Source organism: Chlamydotis macqueenii, chromosome 3 (genome assembly GCF_036417535.1).
Source record: "Chlamydotis macqueenii isolate bChlMac1 chromosome 3, bChlMac1.mat, whole genome shotgun sequence".
Lineage (NCBI taxonomy): Eukaryota > Metazoa > Chordata > Aves > Otidiformes > Otididae > Chlamydotis > Chlamydotis macqueenii.
Window position 1 is genome coordinate 50,556,362 of NC_141558.1, and position 16,495 is coordinate 50,572,856.

At 39.7% G+C, this 16,495-nt stretch overlaps 1 protein-coding gene across 3 annotated transcripts; it reads left to right on the top strand.

Moving 5' to 3' along the window:
- The first annotated feature begins 1,967 nt into the window (after positions 1 to 1,967).
- Positions 1,968 to 15,567, top strand: RPF2 (ribosome production factor 2 homolog). 3 transcript variants are annotated; one of them, XM_086745903.1, is made up of 10 exons: positions 1,968 to 2,092; positions 2,777 to 2,909; positions 3,769 to 3,806; positions 4,593 to 4,632; positions 7,635 to 7,716; positions 7,818 to 7,894; positions 9,075 to 9,174; positions 13,538 to 13,640; positions 14,723 to 14,867; positions 15,170 to 15,567. In XM_086745903.1, exons 1-10 carry the CDS (start codon positions 2,070 to 2,072, stop codon positions 15,347 to 15,349), a joined length of 921 nt encoding a protein of 306 aa, XP_086602029.1. In that variant the 5' UTR covers positions 1,968 to 2,069; the 3' UTR covers positions 15,350 to 15,567. The 3 variants fall into 3 exon arrangements, with proteins under 3 accessions (XP_086602029.1, XP_086602030.1, XP_086602031.1); XM_086745904.1 differs by lacking the exon at positions 1,968 to 2,092 and adding an exon at positions 2,120 to 2,298; XM_086745905.1 differs by lacking the exons at positions 1,968 to 2,092; positions 2,777 to 2,909 and adding an exon at positions 5,475 to 5,571.
- The last annotated feature ends 928 nt before the right edge of the window (positions 15,568 to 16,495 follow it).

Genomic DNA, 16,495 nt, shown 5'->3' on the forward strand with positions numbered 1-16,495 from the left:
GAGGTTTCTCATCCAGCTTCCTACTTAGAATAGGGTCAACACTGAATTCAGGCCAAGTTACTCAGGGTTTTGTCCAGTCAAGTCTTGAAAGCCCCTGTGGATTAGTCAGCAATTGAAATTTAGGTCTTAATGAGGCATCCGTCACTCTCTCTTCTTCCATTTTCTATATAATATACTGTGCGTTGTACAAAAGAAAGTCTCTTCCCTCCTGCCCCCCAATAATGTCTTGGCCCTGATCTTCTCCTCTGGCATGTTTCTGAAGGTTTTTATGCCTAGGATCCTGTAACCATGCATCAGTGGTTCCCAGACTGATCCATGTGACTGTATTGTGGCCCCTAGCTAGTCTGTGGGTTGATATCACATACTGCTGCATCATTTATCCTGTCACATTGTATTTCGTATACCAGTTGAGTATGTGGTGCATTTGTGATGATTTTTTTTTTTAAAGCACAGCACTTTTTTAAACATAGAACATTTTCTTCCTGACCTTTCTTCCTTCCTACCTTTCTCTGCCTCCCTCAAAACTGTCTCACTGCAACAATGCTGTCAGGATGGGGATGCCTAATTAATTCCAGCATAATTATGTAATACTTTAATTAGTAATGATCAGAGGAGGAGTTTACCCCCAGTGTGGTTTCCAGCACAGAAGCAGTGAAGGTAAGCATCAAAGCAGTGCAAGAGTTTGAAACCATCAATCCCGCTGTTCTGTTTTTCCGTGTAGAAGCAACTTCAGTCATGGGGGAAGGGGAGGCAGGGAGGGGAAGGTGAGGAGGAAGAAGAGGGAACATGTTCCCTGTGCCTCCAGCACAGGTATGGATCTTTCACATGGCAGCATCTATGCTTTGGGTTGCAGGCAGACTGCAGGGAGATTGCTGGATTTAACTGCAATCGTGGAAGTTTAAAAGCATTGATCAAACTTGATTTGTGTGGTGCTGATAGACGGAGGATAATTATAACTGGAATAATGATCTTGGAAATATCGTGAGATGGTGTAACGTACATTCCTGTCTGCAGCGAGGCGTGTTTGTGTTGCTGTGCTTGCTGACAGCTGAACCTCCTGCTAGAGAGGCTGGGTGGGCTGTGGACGGGAAGCGCTCGCTGTCGTATCCTCCGCTGAGAGCAGAGAGGTGCTTCGGAGGGCTCATGCTCTGCCAGCGTGCAAACAAAGCAGCTCTCCTCTGTTCTGCTAACCAATGGCTAAATCTGTCACTCTGCGCGTGTAATTGTTGTGCTATGCGTGAGGAGCGTTCTGGCAGAATTGGTTTCTGACCTTTTTCAGCCTTTTCTTTCAGTAGTATAACTGAAGCTGTTTCTTTGTTATCATAGAATCATAGAATGGTTAGGGTTGGAAGGGACCTTCAACGGTCATCTCGTCCAACCCCCCTGCAAGGAGCAGGGACATCCCCGACTAGATCAGGTTGCTCAGAGTCAGTATTGATTTTTTTTTTTTTTTTTTTTTTTTTTTTACATTTTATGTGTATCATAAACTACGCACGCCTTCATAATAATGTTTTTTTAACATTATTTATAATGCACACACTTTTGTTTCTACTCTTATTAGCCCTAATTCTTGCAACTCTTTACCCATCTTTTCCCCGCTTCCAGTCCTGCTGATAGCAAATTCTCCTTATTTTCCAATAAGTACATTTTGGGATAATTTGGGCTTAAAACGGCCTGCTTTAGGTGTGCCCTGGTGTCGCGGTTCCCAACGCACCAGGGATGAGAGCGGGGTAAGCAAAAACGTTGGGACCGAGTTGGTCGGCTGCTGCTGCGTCACTGGAGGGTTATTCGTGCACTGATTAATTTGCACCCCTCGTTTGAGCACGGGAAAGGAGCACGGCGTGCCGCCCAACGGGAAGGGCGGGCCCAGGCCCCCCACAACCGCGCGGCGCTGCGGAAGAGCGATGCCCACCCGCGGAAACCCCGCCCCGCGCATGCTCGCTGCCCGCCCCCGAGCGCTTCCTGGCGCCCGCCGTGCCCGCCCCCACCTCCTTCCCGCGGCGGATGTGAGGTACCGGATGGTGCCGCTTGACGGCGGCCGCGCGCGTGCGTGAGGCCGCTTGGCAGCCATGGAGGCGCTGGACCGGGTGGTGTGAGTGTGGCCGGGGGGAGTGAGGGGGGGGGGGACCGGCACCCCCAGCCCCCGCTCTCGGCCCGTGAGGGCTCCGGGCCTGCGCCTCGATCGCAGCCGGATGCTGCTGCGCGGCTTCCCCGGGCGCTGGGAAGCGGGAGCGGGTCCCGGTGTAGGGGGAGGATTGCGAGGGGGGAGGCCGGCAGAGAGCAAAGTTGTTGATTTATGTGAGGTCTGTGCCTACGGGTGGTGTGTTTCTCGTAAATTACACACGGTACTGCGAGTCCGGCTGTGCTGTACTTGAGGTTTTCGTTTGGATGCCGTTGATGGTCTTTGAGGAACTTTGTTTTCTTCTCATATGCGACTCTGGCCTGGGGAGGGAGCTGGTGTGAAAGACAGCTTTCGGCCTGTCTGTGCGAGTTCTGGTACAGCTTAAATTCTGAATTAGCAGAAACAGAAAAGGCCAGGACTGTAAAATCACATTTGCTAGCTTGGGGGGGACGGCGAGGAAGAGGAGTGGCTGTAAAACACATTCATCTGAGACTGGGCTTTTGGCACCGGTTGTAATTTTGCTGGGATTAGTTTGAGTCACTGAAATATGTTACTTGAACAATGTGTTCCACCTCTTGGTTTGTTTTACTGTTTTCTGCAGTGTCAGGTGTTATTACTAATATTAAGTTTTTAACTGTTAATTTATTGTTGCAGCAAGCCTAAAACTAAGAGAGCAAAAAGATTTCTTGAGAAGAGAGAACCCAAACTTAAAGAAAATACAAAAACTGCTATGCTTATAAAAGGAGGAAATGCAAATTTAACAGTGACTGAAGTCCTTAAAGACATTGTAAGTTGTTGGACATACGTATGCAACCTTTAATTGCACAAGCTTTTGCGCTGCATCAAGGGTTCCTTCCTTTCTCTTGTTCTTACAGTTTGCGTATTGTCTGCTGCAAGATGGATTATTTTCATACTCTCTCTGTTAGCCAACATTCAGATTGACTGGTATTCCAAAGGTGTCATTGCCTACCTCTCGATGGAGATTATTTTTTTTCCTATTTCCTCTTTGCCAGGAATTTTGAGCTTATTTTCTTCGTTATTATTTTTTCTGTGGTTGTCCAGTATGTAAGGTGAAGTGTTGCAAGTCCCTTTGAAAACAAGAGAATTAGGTACAGGATTTGGACTGGGTCACACAGCTGAAGTCATATCCCAGAATCCTGCAGACTGCTCGTGTGTACTGATATGGAGCTTTCAGCCTCTCCCAGAACTTACACTTACTGATCCTGTCTCCTGACTCCATACCTGAAAATATTATAGCTATTCTTGCATTCTTTTCTCTCCTTACTTTGTTATTTTCTTACCATCTTATGCCAATGATAGGTGGTTGTTCTCTCCCTGTTTTTTTCTCATGCCAGTAGAAGCAGAGATTCCATTACATGGCTTTGATTTCAGCTGCTTCTCAGTTACTTTGTTACTTCTTAGTTTCTAGAAATAAATCCTTCTGCAATTAATTTTGAACTAAGATTAGTAGTACTAACTTCAATGGTATTATTGTGAGCAGACCTTTTGAAGTGGCTTCTTTCCTAGACTGATTTGCACAATTACTCTGTTTCATGCGATCATGTAAGCTGTCGGGTTTTAGAAAAAGGAGTGCTGTGTACTTAAATGTGTTAGAGATAACAGACATTTAACTTTGTCTTTTGCAGTATGCTGTGAAGAAGCCTTTTGCTGTACTGTATAAAAAGTAAGTGGTCTCACTTTGACGTCTTTGAGTCTTCTGACAAGACCGCATTTGGTAACTTCAAAGCATGACTAGAGATGCTGTCTAGCATGGGGGCTTTAACAATGGAACGGGTTGCGGAAGATGACTGAGATTAGTCACAAACTTCAGTAGACTGGAAACAAGCTACACATGATCAGTGTTGGTGCTGAGCCCAGTTCTGTGCCAAATGTTATAGAGCAGGATTCAGCAAATTTGAACAGTGAACTTCTCTGACTCTGATCTGGGTAAACTGCTGGTGAGTTTCAGTGTCAGGTGGGTAGGCTGGGGTTCTTATATCTGAATTCTTATATGTTTGAGTTACAGATTATAGTGATAGATGCGTCTTGCTCAAAATGGGAGCCCAATATCTGTATGGATATAGTGCAGAGAGATTAATTGTAATAGCTAAATGTAATGTTAGATGAACAAGCAAAGGCAGTTGTTTATGAAGTGTCACTGGTGGTGCTGATCTGGAAGTCAGGCCCCAGGGGACGGGAAGCCTGGAGGAAAGTACTTAAAATGGCAATGGTGGCACTAAGGAACTCCTGGCAGTGTTAACGTGGCTTACAGTTCAAACTAAAACTGGACCTCTACTTCTGGAGTTTCCGGTAGAATGCAGAACCTGAATGTTGTCAGAGAACTAATTAGAAGTACTTGTCTGAGCCTATTCTTTAAAAATTTTTTTTCCCTCCTTTTTTTGTGGGGTTTTTTTTTTTTTTTTGTTATGTTTTGTTTTGTTTTGTTTTGTTTTGTTTTTTCTTCTCTCAGGAAAAATATTACCAGGCCTTTTGAGGATCAGACATCATTGGTATGTATAAGCCACATCTTCTCTTGTGACATTTTACAGCCTTAAAATAATGGAAAACTTTATTGGAGGATAATTTTCTATTACTCTGTGAGGAACTAGGTGAGAAAAAAAGTTTATAGGGAATTTGGATGAGTTGCAAGAAGGGCTATATCTAGATTTATGATGTCAGTAGGCTTTTTTTTCCTCTGACTGCAAGACAGAATTGTCACGTTGCAAAGACTTTGTCTTCACCGTAAATGCATGTTTCTTTAAACTGACAGGCAAATTTAGGAGTCTGTAACACTATTATAAGTAACAGTGCTTGATATGAAAGGAAGATTAAAGTTTTGGTTTTTAAAAGTCAATTCTTTAAAGTGCCATAGCTTATGAACAACTTGTTTTCAATGTGGTGAATTTATAGATTAAAACAGTTAAACGGAGGGGTCATAGCTTTCTGTGACTTTTCCTCGTGTTTGAATAGAGGAAGAAAAGCCCAGCAGAGTACCATGTGCAAATGCATGCGTCAGCTGTGCAAGTGTGAGGTGGGTGCTGAGAATTCTGTTCCAACATTGACAGAAAATGGAAAACATTTCAGTTAAATATTGCATTTGGCCTGCAATGGGGTTGGAAAAGTGGCTCTTCAGAGGGCTGGAGGGTATTTTGTAAGAAGATGTGTGTTTGGAAATCAATTTAGTGAAGTACCTCTGTCTAGATTTGGTGTTGATTCAGTGCTTTAAGGTCAAGATGATTTATGAGCAGGAAGGCAAAAAAACAGTGAGGCTAATCCCAATCCCAAGATTACATCTCGCACATTTGCGCTTTATCAACACATTAATTTAACTGCTGAAATATGTCTGTCATAGAAGCAGTACATCTATTTCCTTCAACAAAAACAAGAGAAAAAAGGTGATGATGTATAGTTGTGGTTTTACAATAAAGACAAAACGGAACTATCCCCATGTAAGTTGTTTTCTTCACAGTGATCGTGATCTGGTAATGTTTGTTCTGTGCCACTACTGACTTGCATAAGGAAATAAGGATCAACTTTCCAATGTGCAAGGCAGTTACTAAAATAAATCACTGAAAATGCGCTCTGAAGTTGGGAATTTGGGGTATTGTATTAAGTAAATCTGTGTATGACAACATATACACACTAGGCAAAAATACACTTTATTGTCTGAAAGGGATTGTGAAAATAGAGGGGAAACATACCTAAAGAATTCTCTGTAAATAAGAAGGCAGAGGAGGAGAGCAGTAGCTAAGGATCATTAAGGATCCTTTCTGAAAATTGAAGGCAGCCAATAGCGAGTGGTATAGGACTTGCTGAAGTTGTATTAGACAGTTGAGTTTGAGCATTTTTAATGTGTTAAGAATGAAAAAAAAAAAAATCATTCTGGTTGCAGCATGGATACACCAACAGCAGTTATGTTGTGTGTGCCTCTGTTCTGTTCTTGGCGTGAAGCACAGTAACACAGCCATCCCTAAAATATCTTGAGTGGAATGGAAAACTTACTGTAGGCAGCGAGGAAGGATTTGTGATGTTATTCGCTGAAATGAAACCTCTTACAATCCCATATCTGCATAACTTGGTTTCACAGTCACATAGGAACTAGCTGATCATCAGCTGACCACTGATGTAATCTTCTGGTAATTTCTGGGAAAACAGCTAAAATAAGTCTGGTATTTTAAAAGGGGGTCCTACAGGGAATTTTAATTCTTGTAACCTCAAAACAATGAGGTTAGGTCATTGAGACCAGTGTCGACAAATATTCAGAGACTAGAAAGGTATGGAGGTTAAGTCAAGTTAGGTACTTTTTTTTTTTTTTTTTTTTTTCTTAAACTTGATTACAGACTTTCTTTAGAAGGGCAGTTTTGCAATATATGTGATATTGCAGTACTTGTAGGACATTTGAGGCATTTGAGTTTGTCGCATCTTTTAAATAAAATGTCATACAGCTGTTAGAAAATTTACATATAGCAACATGTAGTGGTTAACAGAGCTGTTCTTCTGTTCTTGATTTGTCTACAGTCAGTATTTTTCACGGGCCTGATGTCAGAGCTCAGTGCTGAGCTGTGCGATTTGTACGTGCAATCAGTCCAGCCTAGGATTGCTCCTGATGATGTCTGTCCTGACTTTCCAGAGGGGCAGAGCTGCAATGTCCTCTCTGAGCTGCTGCTGTTGCAGGAGTGAGAGGAGATCCAGCGGCTTTTTCTGCTTCACAACTGCTAAGTGCAGGTGTAGAAACTCTGGGAAGTGCTGGATAAATAGCACGTCTTTATATCTAGGAACCACAGCTGGTACACAGAATGAGGGGCTGCCTTGAGAAGCAGCAGTGCATAAAAAGGCTTTGGAGTTGGACATCCTCAGAATGAATTGCTTTAATGTTGGTTCTGGACTTAATACCATCATAGTTTCTCTGTCTGCTCCACCTGGAGAAAACATCTTCTCTGTGATAGTCACCACTAGCTTGATTTTAAGTAGCATGTTAGTCTTAAATAATAAACTGACATTAAGTTGCTCTGTAGTAGGATTCTCATGCCCAAGTATGACAATATTAGAGATTTGCAGATGTTCCTAGGCTTACTGTTGAGGGAATTGACTGGTTGTTCAGAAACTGTTAGGCAAAGCTAATGTACTGCCTAAAGCTTAGCTGGGTAACTAAAACGAGGTATTACAACTGCAGCCAACTTGCAAATACTTACTGTTCAGGCAAGGAGAAGTGGTTGAAGATATCTTACAGAAAAACAAATGGCAAGGAATTATGAAAAAGGGCGTTACAGATAAAATGTCAAGGAAAAATTGCCTGGCTTGGTCTTTAAGACTGCAATGGGAAATAAAAAAAAAGAAATTAATTGTTATTCGAACCTTGAATCTAGCTGTCGATTTAGCTGATGTGGATGTGCTCAAAACTCTTCTCATTAAGCAGCTCCTAAACTCACATGTTTGTGGCCTATACCTTCACCAGGTATTTTAAACATTACAGACTGAAACTCATGAATTTTTTTCTTTTCTTTAATTGTAGGAATTTTTTTCCAAGAAATCTGATTGTTCTTTGTTTCTGTTTGGCTCTCATAACAAGAAGCGACCTAACAACCTGATAATAGGTAATATGTCTTACTTGGGTTTTTATTTGGATGGAAGGTCTAGTTTTCACTGAATATTTAAATAGGTTTGTTTGGTGTTTTTTTTTTTCCTACTTTCACAGGTCGCATGTTTGACTATCACGTCCTAGACATGATTGAGCTAGGCGTTGAGAAGTTTGTATCGCTAAAAGATGTCAAGGTAAGGAATCACTAATTCAGTGTTTCAGTGACACCTACTGGTGGATTTTTTTGTGTGTGTGTATTGGATATTCTGTGCTTTGAAGTAAGTGCAGCAGTTGTTTAAACAAGTGTTTCATGTGGTATGAGGATCGCAGTTTGTCTACCCCACAATGTTATTTTTATGCTCTACTTTTTATTTGGTTTTGGTTGTTTTGAGCAAGCTTGCAACTTTATTTGCAAATTCTTTTTTTATACTTGGTTTATTCTTAATAATTTAATTTTTAATTAGTTAGATTTACAAAATTCCCTAGTCAGGTTCTGCTCATGGGAGGTTCCTATATAAACTGGCATAGGCCTTTAAAGCTGAAATCTTTCTTCTCAAATTATAACCAAAGAGGGTCACTCTGCTGACTGAGATTAATCTGAAACCTTCTTTAGCTTTCAGGAGCACATAAATGCTAGTTTTCAGGGAACTATACTTAATTCAGACAGGGAGCTAACATCTTGGTTTTTTAAACCCAGAGAAACTTCACCTTTTACAGCTATGTTAGGCTCATTTTGGCAAGACTAAAACATATTTCATATGTGTGTACTTTTCTATCAAGCAGTTCATACAGTGTAGAAATGAAGAATTGTTATGGTTGCCATTTTCATTACAGTGTGTAAATTGGCAGGAAAGTCTAGAGGGATAGTGAAGAAACTACGTTTATTGGAAGGTGAATCTTCCCCTTGAAATCAGATTGTCTGTAGTGTGTATCTTTAGAACACTGTTTATAGCAGGGAAATTACAGTCAAGTAATTGTATTTCTTGGCTGAAATTAGAATTGGATGATTGAGTAAACTGTCCTTTTAGCCTTTTTCATGTCCTCTCCAGTGTCAGAAGTACAATAGAGTTGTTTGCCTTGGATTTTAATTTTCTTGTTAGTAGTTGCAGTCAAATTTACTCTTGTTTCACTGCAAGATGTTATCGTATACATTTTGTAGTTAGGAATATATATGTATATTTTTATTTTTTTAATCCAGCACAAAGAATAATACAATTCACTCATTTAAAAACTAAGTCCTTCCATAAGCATACAATGTTGTTTAATGAAAAAAAAAAAAAGTGTCTCTTCTGTTCATATTCCTTACAGGTCACAACAATTTTTCATTCTATGTTGAATGGCTATCCACCTAATTTTGAAATTCTTATTCCACAGAACAGTAAATGTCCTGAAGGAACAAAACCTATGCTGATATTTGCTGGTGATATGTTTGATGTAAGTGAGGAATACAGAAGACTGAAGAGCCTTCTTATTGGTCAGTATTTTGATTATTTGAGCAGTAGGATTGCATAAATATGTAGTAATATGATCTATTGGGAAATGGTTGTTTATCACTAAATGTTTGCTTATGTTCAGCACAGGAAGAAAACAGACCAGACACTTGTAAATCTCATGTCACGTGAAATCAAAGTTAACTAATCATCATGACTGGGAGGGGGGTGGGTGGGAGGAGAACTAGGCTAAAAGACTGAAGTTGAAACTTTGTGTTCACTAAAATTCATTCTTTTGATTGTGGGAAAATTCTGGCAATTTTCAAAAAGTCTTTACTTTGTAATTGTACTGGATCATCACTTTTCTAACCAAGTAATGTTTTTGAAGTATCTAATTTGACATCAGTGGATTAAGTTCAGAGTGGGATATTTTTGCTTACAAAAACATCAGATCAGTATAATTGTACTTGTGTTTTTAAAACAAAAGCATTTTCTGTTGGAAATTTGACCGGTTCTAACAAAAGTGCCATTGATTACCATGAAGTGCAATTGGAAGGAACATGTGCAGTAAAAATTGTCTGTAGATAAAAGCTGTGTCATAACTTCAAGGCAAGCCTGGAGCTTAGTAAACAAACTGGCATAAAGTTTTTTACTATCTCAAGGTTGGTTGCTCTGGAAGATAAAGCATGTTGTGGTTTTTTTTTCTGGGGAACTACAAAAAATTATTGTAATTTTCTTAGGACAGCTTTTTGGGACATGGAAGTCATATAGTACTGCATGTCTTGACACTTAAAAAATGTGTGTTGCTTAGAAAAACTAGATCTAGTAAATAGGGGTTGTTTGTTGGTTTTTTTTTTTTCCTTTAAGCTCTGGTAAAATACTGAAACTGGCCAAATAAGAGCGGTCTTGTTCTTTCAGTTCCGTTCTTAGGTTGTACCAGTTCATAATCTTACAGCTTTGCAAGATCTCCGTCATATAAAAGAAATATTAGTTGGGCTCTTTTTTACTAGGCAAACATGTAAATGATTGCTCTTTAGAAACAGACCTTAAAAATTAGATTTTTTTTTTTTTTCTTCCCCCCCCCCCCCCCCAGTCTTGTAATTCCTTAAAGCAAGATATTTCATCTTGAATTAGACTTAAAAGGGAGTGGGAGAGGAGGAAATTTGCGTGCTCTCAGTACAGCTGACTGGTTCTTGGGGGTAGATGAAAGACTAGTAACTGTGCTTATAAACCTTTGAAAGTGGGTGAATATTGAATACGAAGATAAGCAAGTTTTAATACTGCACATTTGTGTCACTCTAAATGAATATTTACACTGCCAGAAGCAGATGGTGTTGTTTTCTGAAGTGTGTCTTGGTCAGGCATCTGTACAATGTTGGTCATTGGCATCCAGATGTGCTCATGCACCCCATGATCAGACAGCTTGATACCTTAAATGGAAGACGTGCATTGTTAGATAGTTGCCAAATAACTAACTAGTCTTTCCTGTCCTATTTCTTTTTATGTTCATCTGTCCTTCCTCCTCTCCTATATGACTTTTAACTCTCCTTTAATGACTGCACTCAAACATAGTCAAATCGACACCCAATCTTTCTCCTTGAATGTACTCCAAGTACTCCAGGTCCTGATGTTCTGCTGATTTCTATGAAATACCTAGGTGCAAAACAACAGACGAAGGAAAAGGTTAAGGAGTGTAAAGGCTCGAAGGTATCGCTAACCGATTAAAATAATTTGGGTAATAATTCGACCTGCTTCAAAGCTGGCCTGAACTGGTAGGGAAGAGCTGATTCTTTCTGTTCTGGCCAAAGATAGTGCTTTAAAGCTGCTATTCTATTGCTAAGAAAGATAGAAAAATGTCTTTGTAACAACAGCAGCAAATATTTTGTTACTGTAGCAATCTTGTTGGGATCCCAGAGGGAATATTAGATAGCTAACAGTTTCTGGTTGCCAAAGCAGTGTAATGCCAGTGATGCTGGTGAGCAACCAAGCTTTCACTGACCTTTGTGGTATCAAAAGGGTTTATGCATATTTGGAATATCACCTTACAGCAGTTTCTTTGTAAAATTAAAGGCAAGGGTGAATTATTGTCTTCACGGTAACCAAACCCTGTAGTCCGCTTGAATTGTGAAGTGCAAGAGGTTACTTAGGAGAAATAAATGGCAGCTACATTTTTCTTTAGAGACCTGGAAGACAAAGACATCCCGTTCTTCCTCTTTTGGTTTTCATTGCCTACTGATGTGGTAATGTAGGAATTCATTTACGATATAAGTCCTTGGAATGCAGCTCATGAAATTCAAATAACTTTTTATGCTTGTATTTATAAAACATTTCATGCCTGCTTCCTAATTCTGTTATTGTGCACCCATTTAATCTTAAAAATAGCTAGGCACTATGTGACTGGCTTATACACTTTCTAAAATGTTGTTTTCCAGGAGACCTCTACAATTTTAGATTGACCGTCAGCTTGTTCTTCATATGGCCTTCCTCGCACGGACTTTTTTGAGTGTCCCAAAGATTTGTGGGTTCCTTCTGGCCAAGAAAGGGGGTGGCTGGGAAATGTCTGGGATAGAGTTTGAACTCTGCTAATGCTAACCATAGCTACACAGTGTTACCAGCTTTTGGATATGAATTGGTACAAAAATAAGTGTATAGGCTCGTGTTTCAAAATAATTTAGGAATTTGATCTGGAAATGGAAAGATCCTGTGAAGCTCTCTGCAGGAAAAAGTAAATTAGAAGTTTTGGAAACATGTTGAACACAAGAGGGGAAAGAACTAGGAATGGAAAGAAAGCAAAAAGCAAGTCTCTAGTCCAACCAAAGCAAGAGTTGTAAATTAAGAGTACATTAAAAAAACTTCAACTCTCTGAGTAAACTGAAGTGTAAGGTTTTTGCAGCTGTTCAGTATTGCCAGGAAACAGAAACTCCTGACCACCTGCATTTGTTGAAAGAGATCATCCTGTGGGTAGAAAGATGTATGATGGCACAGGAAAATATGAAAAGGAGGTGCTGCCAATAAAACCACTGTAAATGTAAGCTTGTGTACCCGCAGCAAACTAGTCAAAAGGAAAATACACGCCAGAAGCAAACAAAATATTTTATTTGCAACTTTTCCTCTAACTGGAAGCTCAACCCACAAGAGGAGGAGAGTGAGTATTTAATTGAGTAAGGAAATTTCCTGGCTAGACTCCAGCTGATATCTGCCAGCATGACTTTGTTTTGGATGTCACTTCCATGCTGATACTCTTGAAAAGGTAGTGGAGGAAAAGACAACTAGCCGAGGGATCTGAAAATGGGACAGAACGGAAAAGACTGATGTGTTTTGCATCTGTTAGCAATTCTCCTATGTTTCAGCATTGCCCTGTCATGTTTGTTAGCACACCTTGTTCCCTCAGTCAAGGTCACATTCTTTCTCCACCCTCTGCATATGTTGGACAAATTGCTGTGCTTATTGGAAGCTCTCTGCACAGTATTTTTTTTTCATAGCCTGATAGAAGAACCTTGCTAGAGGCAGTTTATTTTATATTTAACCTGTATTTCAGTATTCTCTTCGCAAACTAAACAAGTGTTTCAAGTATCTTATTTTTATAGTTGTGTTGCTTATTAAATAGGGAAAACATTAATTGTAATGACTAATGACAAATACTGCTTTACCTAAAGGACAGAAGTGCTTTGTTGTGGGGGAGTTTTGAAAGAAACGATATATCTGAACTTTTTCCCCAAGTCAGAGAGAGAAAATGTAGGTAAGAGTAGACAAGATATAGTTCCAATCTGTTTCATACTGGTTTTGATCCTTCTTTGTACTCTTCCAAACCTGGCTCTGATTGAGAATCTTAAGTATCAGTTTGTTGAATGATATCTTTAAACAGACACCTGAACTAATGACTTCTTTGTCAGAGATACATTTAATTTTTCTGACTTTAGAGCTCGATATTTAGAAGAACAGACAATGCAATTATCGCAGTTAGCTTAATAAAGCTAAGTAACTGCTCTGAAAGCGTATTTGCTCTTCTCCATGCACTTGTTTTTAGGTAGCCTGTATATTGCTCCCAGATAATCTCTGGGAAGTCACTGTGTTCCTGTCAGGATTTCTACACACATTTGGTTTCACAAGTGCAGGAGCTAACACGTGCAGCATTAAGTTTCTCTCCCATGTTTTGGCAGGGCTGCTGTTTTAAGTAGCGGCTATTTAATGAGATTCCCATTAAACATATAGATTTGGCTTTTCTGGAGCCATCCCGTGTACAGCCTTCCTTAGTTAGATGCAGTAGAAATGTCTACATAGGCAAGGAGTTCACATAAATGATGCAATGCGGGTCCGTTATGAAATAAAGCAATTTGTTATAGTCATCTGTTGGTTTTATTTTCAGCCAAGAAACCTGGCATTTATTCTTTTAAAATATTCTTTCAGATTTCTTCAGAGGTCCTAGTGTGCCCAGTATTCGTCTGGCTGGTTTAGAGTACGTTCTGCATTTCACAGCTGTAGATGGGAAAATTTACATGCGAAGCTATAAGTGAGTATATGTTTTATCTATTTGCTTGCTTTTTGGTACACTTGACAACTTTTTCCCCTAATTTTGCCCATAGTTGCATGATTGACCTCGCTTGAGCAATGGTTTGCTGCATTTAAAATAAGTAATGGGTAGAGGTGTTCCAGCGTAACACAGAGCAACTTGTAGAGCGGAAGGAAAACACTTAAGCCCTAAACCTGCTGCTTCCTTTCTTGTGGAGCTCCCACTTCTAGCTAGCAGGATTGCTCTTTCGCACAGTTGTATTACTAAGGTGGTGGGAGTTAACTTGCTGAATACAGATTACTGTCTTAGACTTCATAGACTTTAGTCTGTTCTCAGGCTGATTTCTTGGACTCTCCTCACTTAGGTGTTTGTCAGAGAATGACAGGTGGTAGGCTGCAGCCAACGATACACAAGGGAAAACCAGGAAATGTTAGGACAAGATAGTCTTTCTTGCTGCATTGGTGTTCCCCCTCACAGTTCATGGTCTTGCCTTGGGGAGGCTGTGAGCATTCATATCTTGTGTTCCATGTGATTTTTATTTCTCTCATAATAAAATCACTTCTATCAGTCTCGTTCTTCAAAACAAACAAACAAAAAACTTTCTCAGTTAGAGCTGAGATTACTGTAAATGATAGTAAATGTTTTTCATGTCTATTAATACTCAGGGCACTGCTTCGCATTTGAGGAGTGATATGGCTTTCAGGGTACCGGGACTCAGTTTTAACAGTAATACTGATAATACTTGTCTCATTTAAAAAAAAAAAAGAAAAGTTCTAGTAGCCAAGTTATACTTTGGGTGTGTTCAAATTGTGATGGAACAGGTTTAACATAGAATCATTGAATGGTTTGGGTTGGAAAGGGACCTTTAAAGGTCACCTAGTCCAGTCCCCCTGCAGTGAGCAGGGACACCTCAATATATTATAAATTGTTATTGACAGACATATTTCTCAACAATAGAGTTAGCAGTAGCAATTATTTTTAATAGTCTTCCAAACTACAGGACTGAACTTGCCCTTTAGGAAGATGAAATAGTCTTTATCACAGAGGACAATGCTGATTTTGGTTGTTTTTTTCCTTTCTAGGGTGCTTCTGAAGAAATCTGGCTGTAAAATACCAAGAATTGAACTGGAAGAGATGGGACCTTCATTAGATTTGGTTATGAGGAGGACACATTTAGCTTCAGATGACCTTTATAAGCTCTCTTTAAAACAACCGAAAGCCCTGAAGGTACGTACCTTGGAAAGTGTATTACATACAGATCTATCTGTGAAGAGCAGCAAAAGCTGAAGTATTCATTATTACATATTTGACCAAAGCTTACTTTTATGTAGGCCAGCTGAGATTTGTGGGGTCACAGCACTTCTGTGGTGATCAGCTGGCATATACACTCTCCTCTGGAAGCATACAAAACATACAGAACAAATCTTAATCTCTAAGCTCCAAACAATGTACACGGCCTTGCACTTGATTCTCACCGGAGCTCCTGGCACGCTCTGCTCAGAAATACTGATGTTGTTCTTCCCTTACAGCCTAAGAAGAAAAAGAATATCTCCCATGATGTATTTGGTACGACTTATGGTCGAATCCATATGCAGAAGCAAGATCTTGGTAAACTGCAGACGCGGAAAATGAAAGGGTTAAAAAAGAGGCCAGCAGAGAAGTCAGCTGAACATGATGGGGTTAGTCCCAAAAAATCAAAATCAGCTTGATAGTCTGTAACAGCTTTGCAAACTCTTTGAACCTTCAAATCTAGTATATATATTGTAATATAAATTTGTAAGACATAAAAGATTCAGCTGCAACATGTTGGCTTTAGTTTTGTAAAAAATAAAGCTTTTTAATGATTTGTTACTTTAAAGGGAACATGGGGGTATTGAGCTTTAACATGGAACTTGGTTATTTAAAATAAAAAATGTGATACAACTTGCTTGCTTTTCTGACGCTGAGTATTTATTCTCTTGGTGTTAGCAAACATATGCTAGTCAAGCAGGTGACTCATTTCCCTAACAGTTTTATGGCTCTTATGTTGGGAGCCCTTGATCAGTGAACTCATCTTATAAATTGTGCGCAGGACCATAGCAGTGTATATGCATAATATACACAACACAACTTCTCTGTTCATTTATTGTTTATGTATTTCAGGTTTTGCACAGCTGCAGTACTCAGTAAACTATAAATCATTTTCCAAAGTGTGAACTGCCAGTATGGATCTGGTGCCAGCCTGTGTTTTTAACCGCTGCACCAGTCCCTACCTTACACTTGCAGAATCAGGAGCGATAAGATGTTTTTACTGTGTTCATCACCATGGTAGCAAAGTACCTGATGTTTGCTTTAGGCATAAATTAAACCTTTACAGTTTGAATTTCAATCTTTGATGCTTGATTTGCGCCCAGAATGGAAGTATGTGAAACAACCATGCAAGGTGCAAGTCCTTTCTTCTTGCCCTGCTTTCCTCCTGTGTTTGTGCTCGTGAGTTAATGAAGACTCAGCTAAAGACTTGGGTAAAGGGGATGAGAGTTTTAAGAGCTTAGTGAGAATTTGGTGTGGTGTTCTATGTTTTGGAACATGTTGAAAAACCTTGTTTTTTTAATCCTGCTTGTCTTTTTGGAAGCTGTTGATCTGTGCTTTGGCATAATTGTGATGAAAGTGTGCACGTGATCATGAACGCAGCCAGCTTGCTCATCCTAGTTACATTTTTAATACTTTGTATCTTTTTTTGGTTAGTTTTCTCAGTGTAATCAGTTGAAGTGTCACATTAGAAATGGACAGTTTGTTATTTTCACTGGTCTTCTGCATCCTGGATGGAAGCTATTAGGCAGCTTTGCTCTCCTTATGTGAGAGGTAAGCTGTAACTG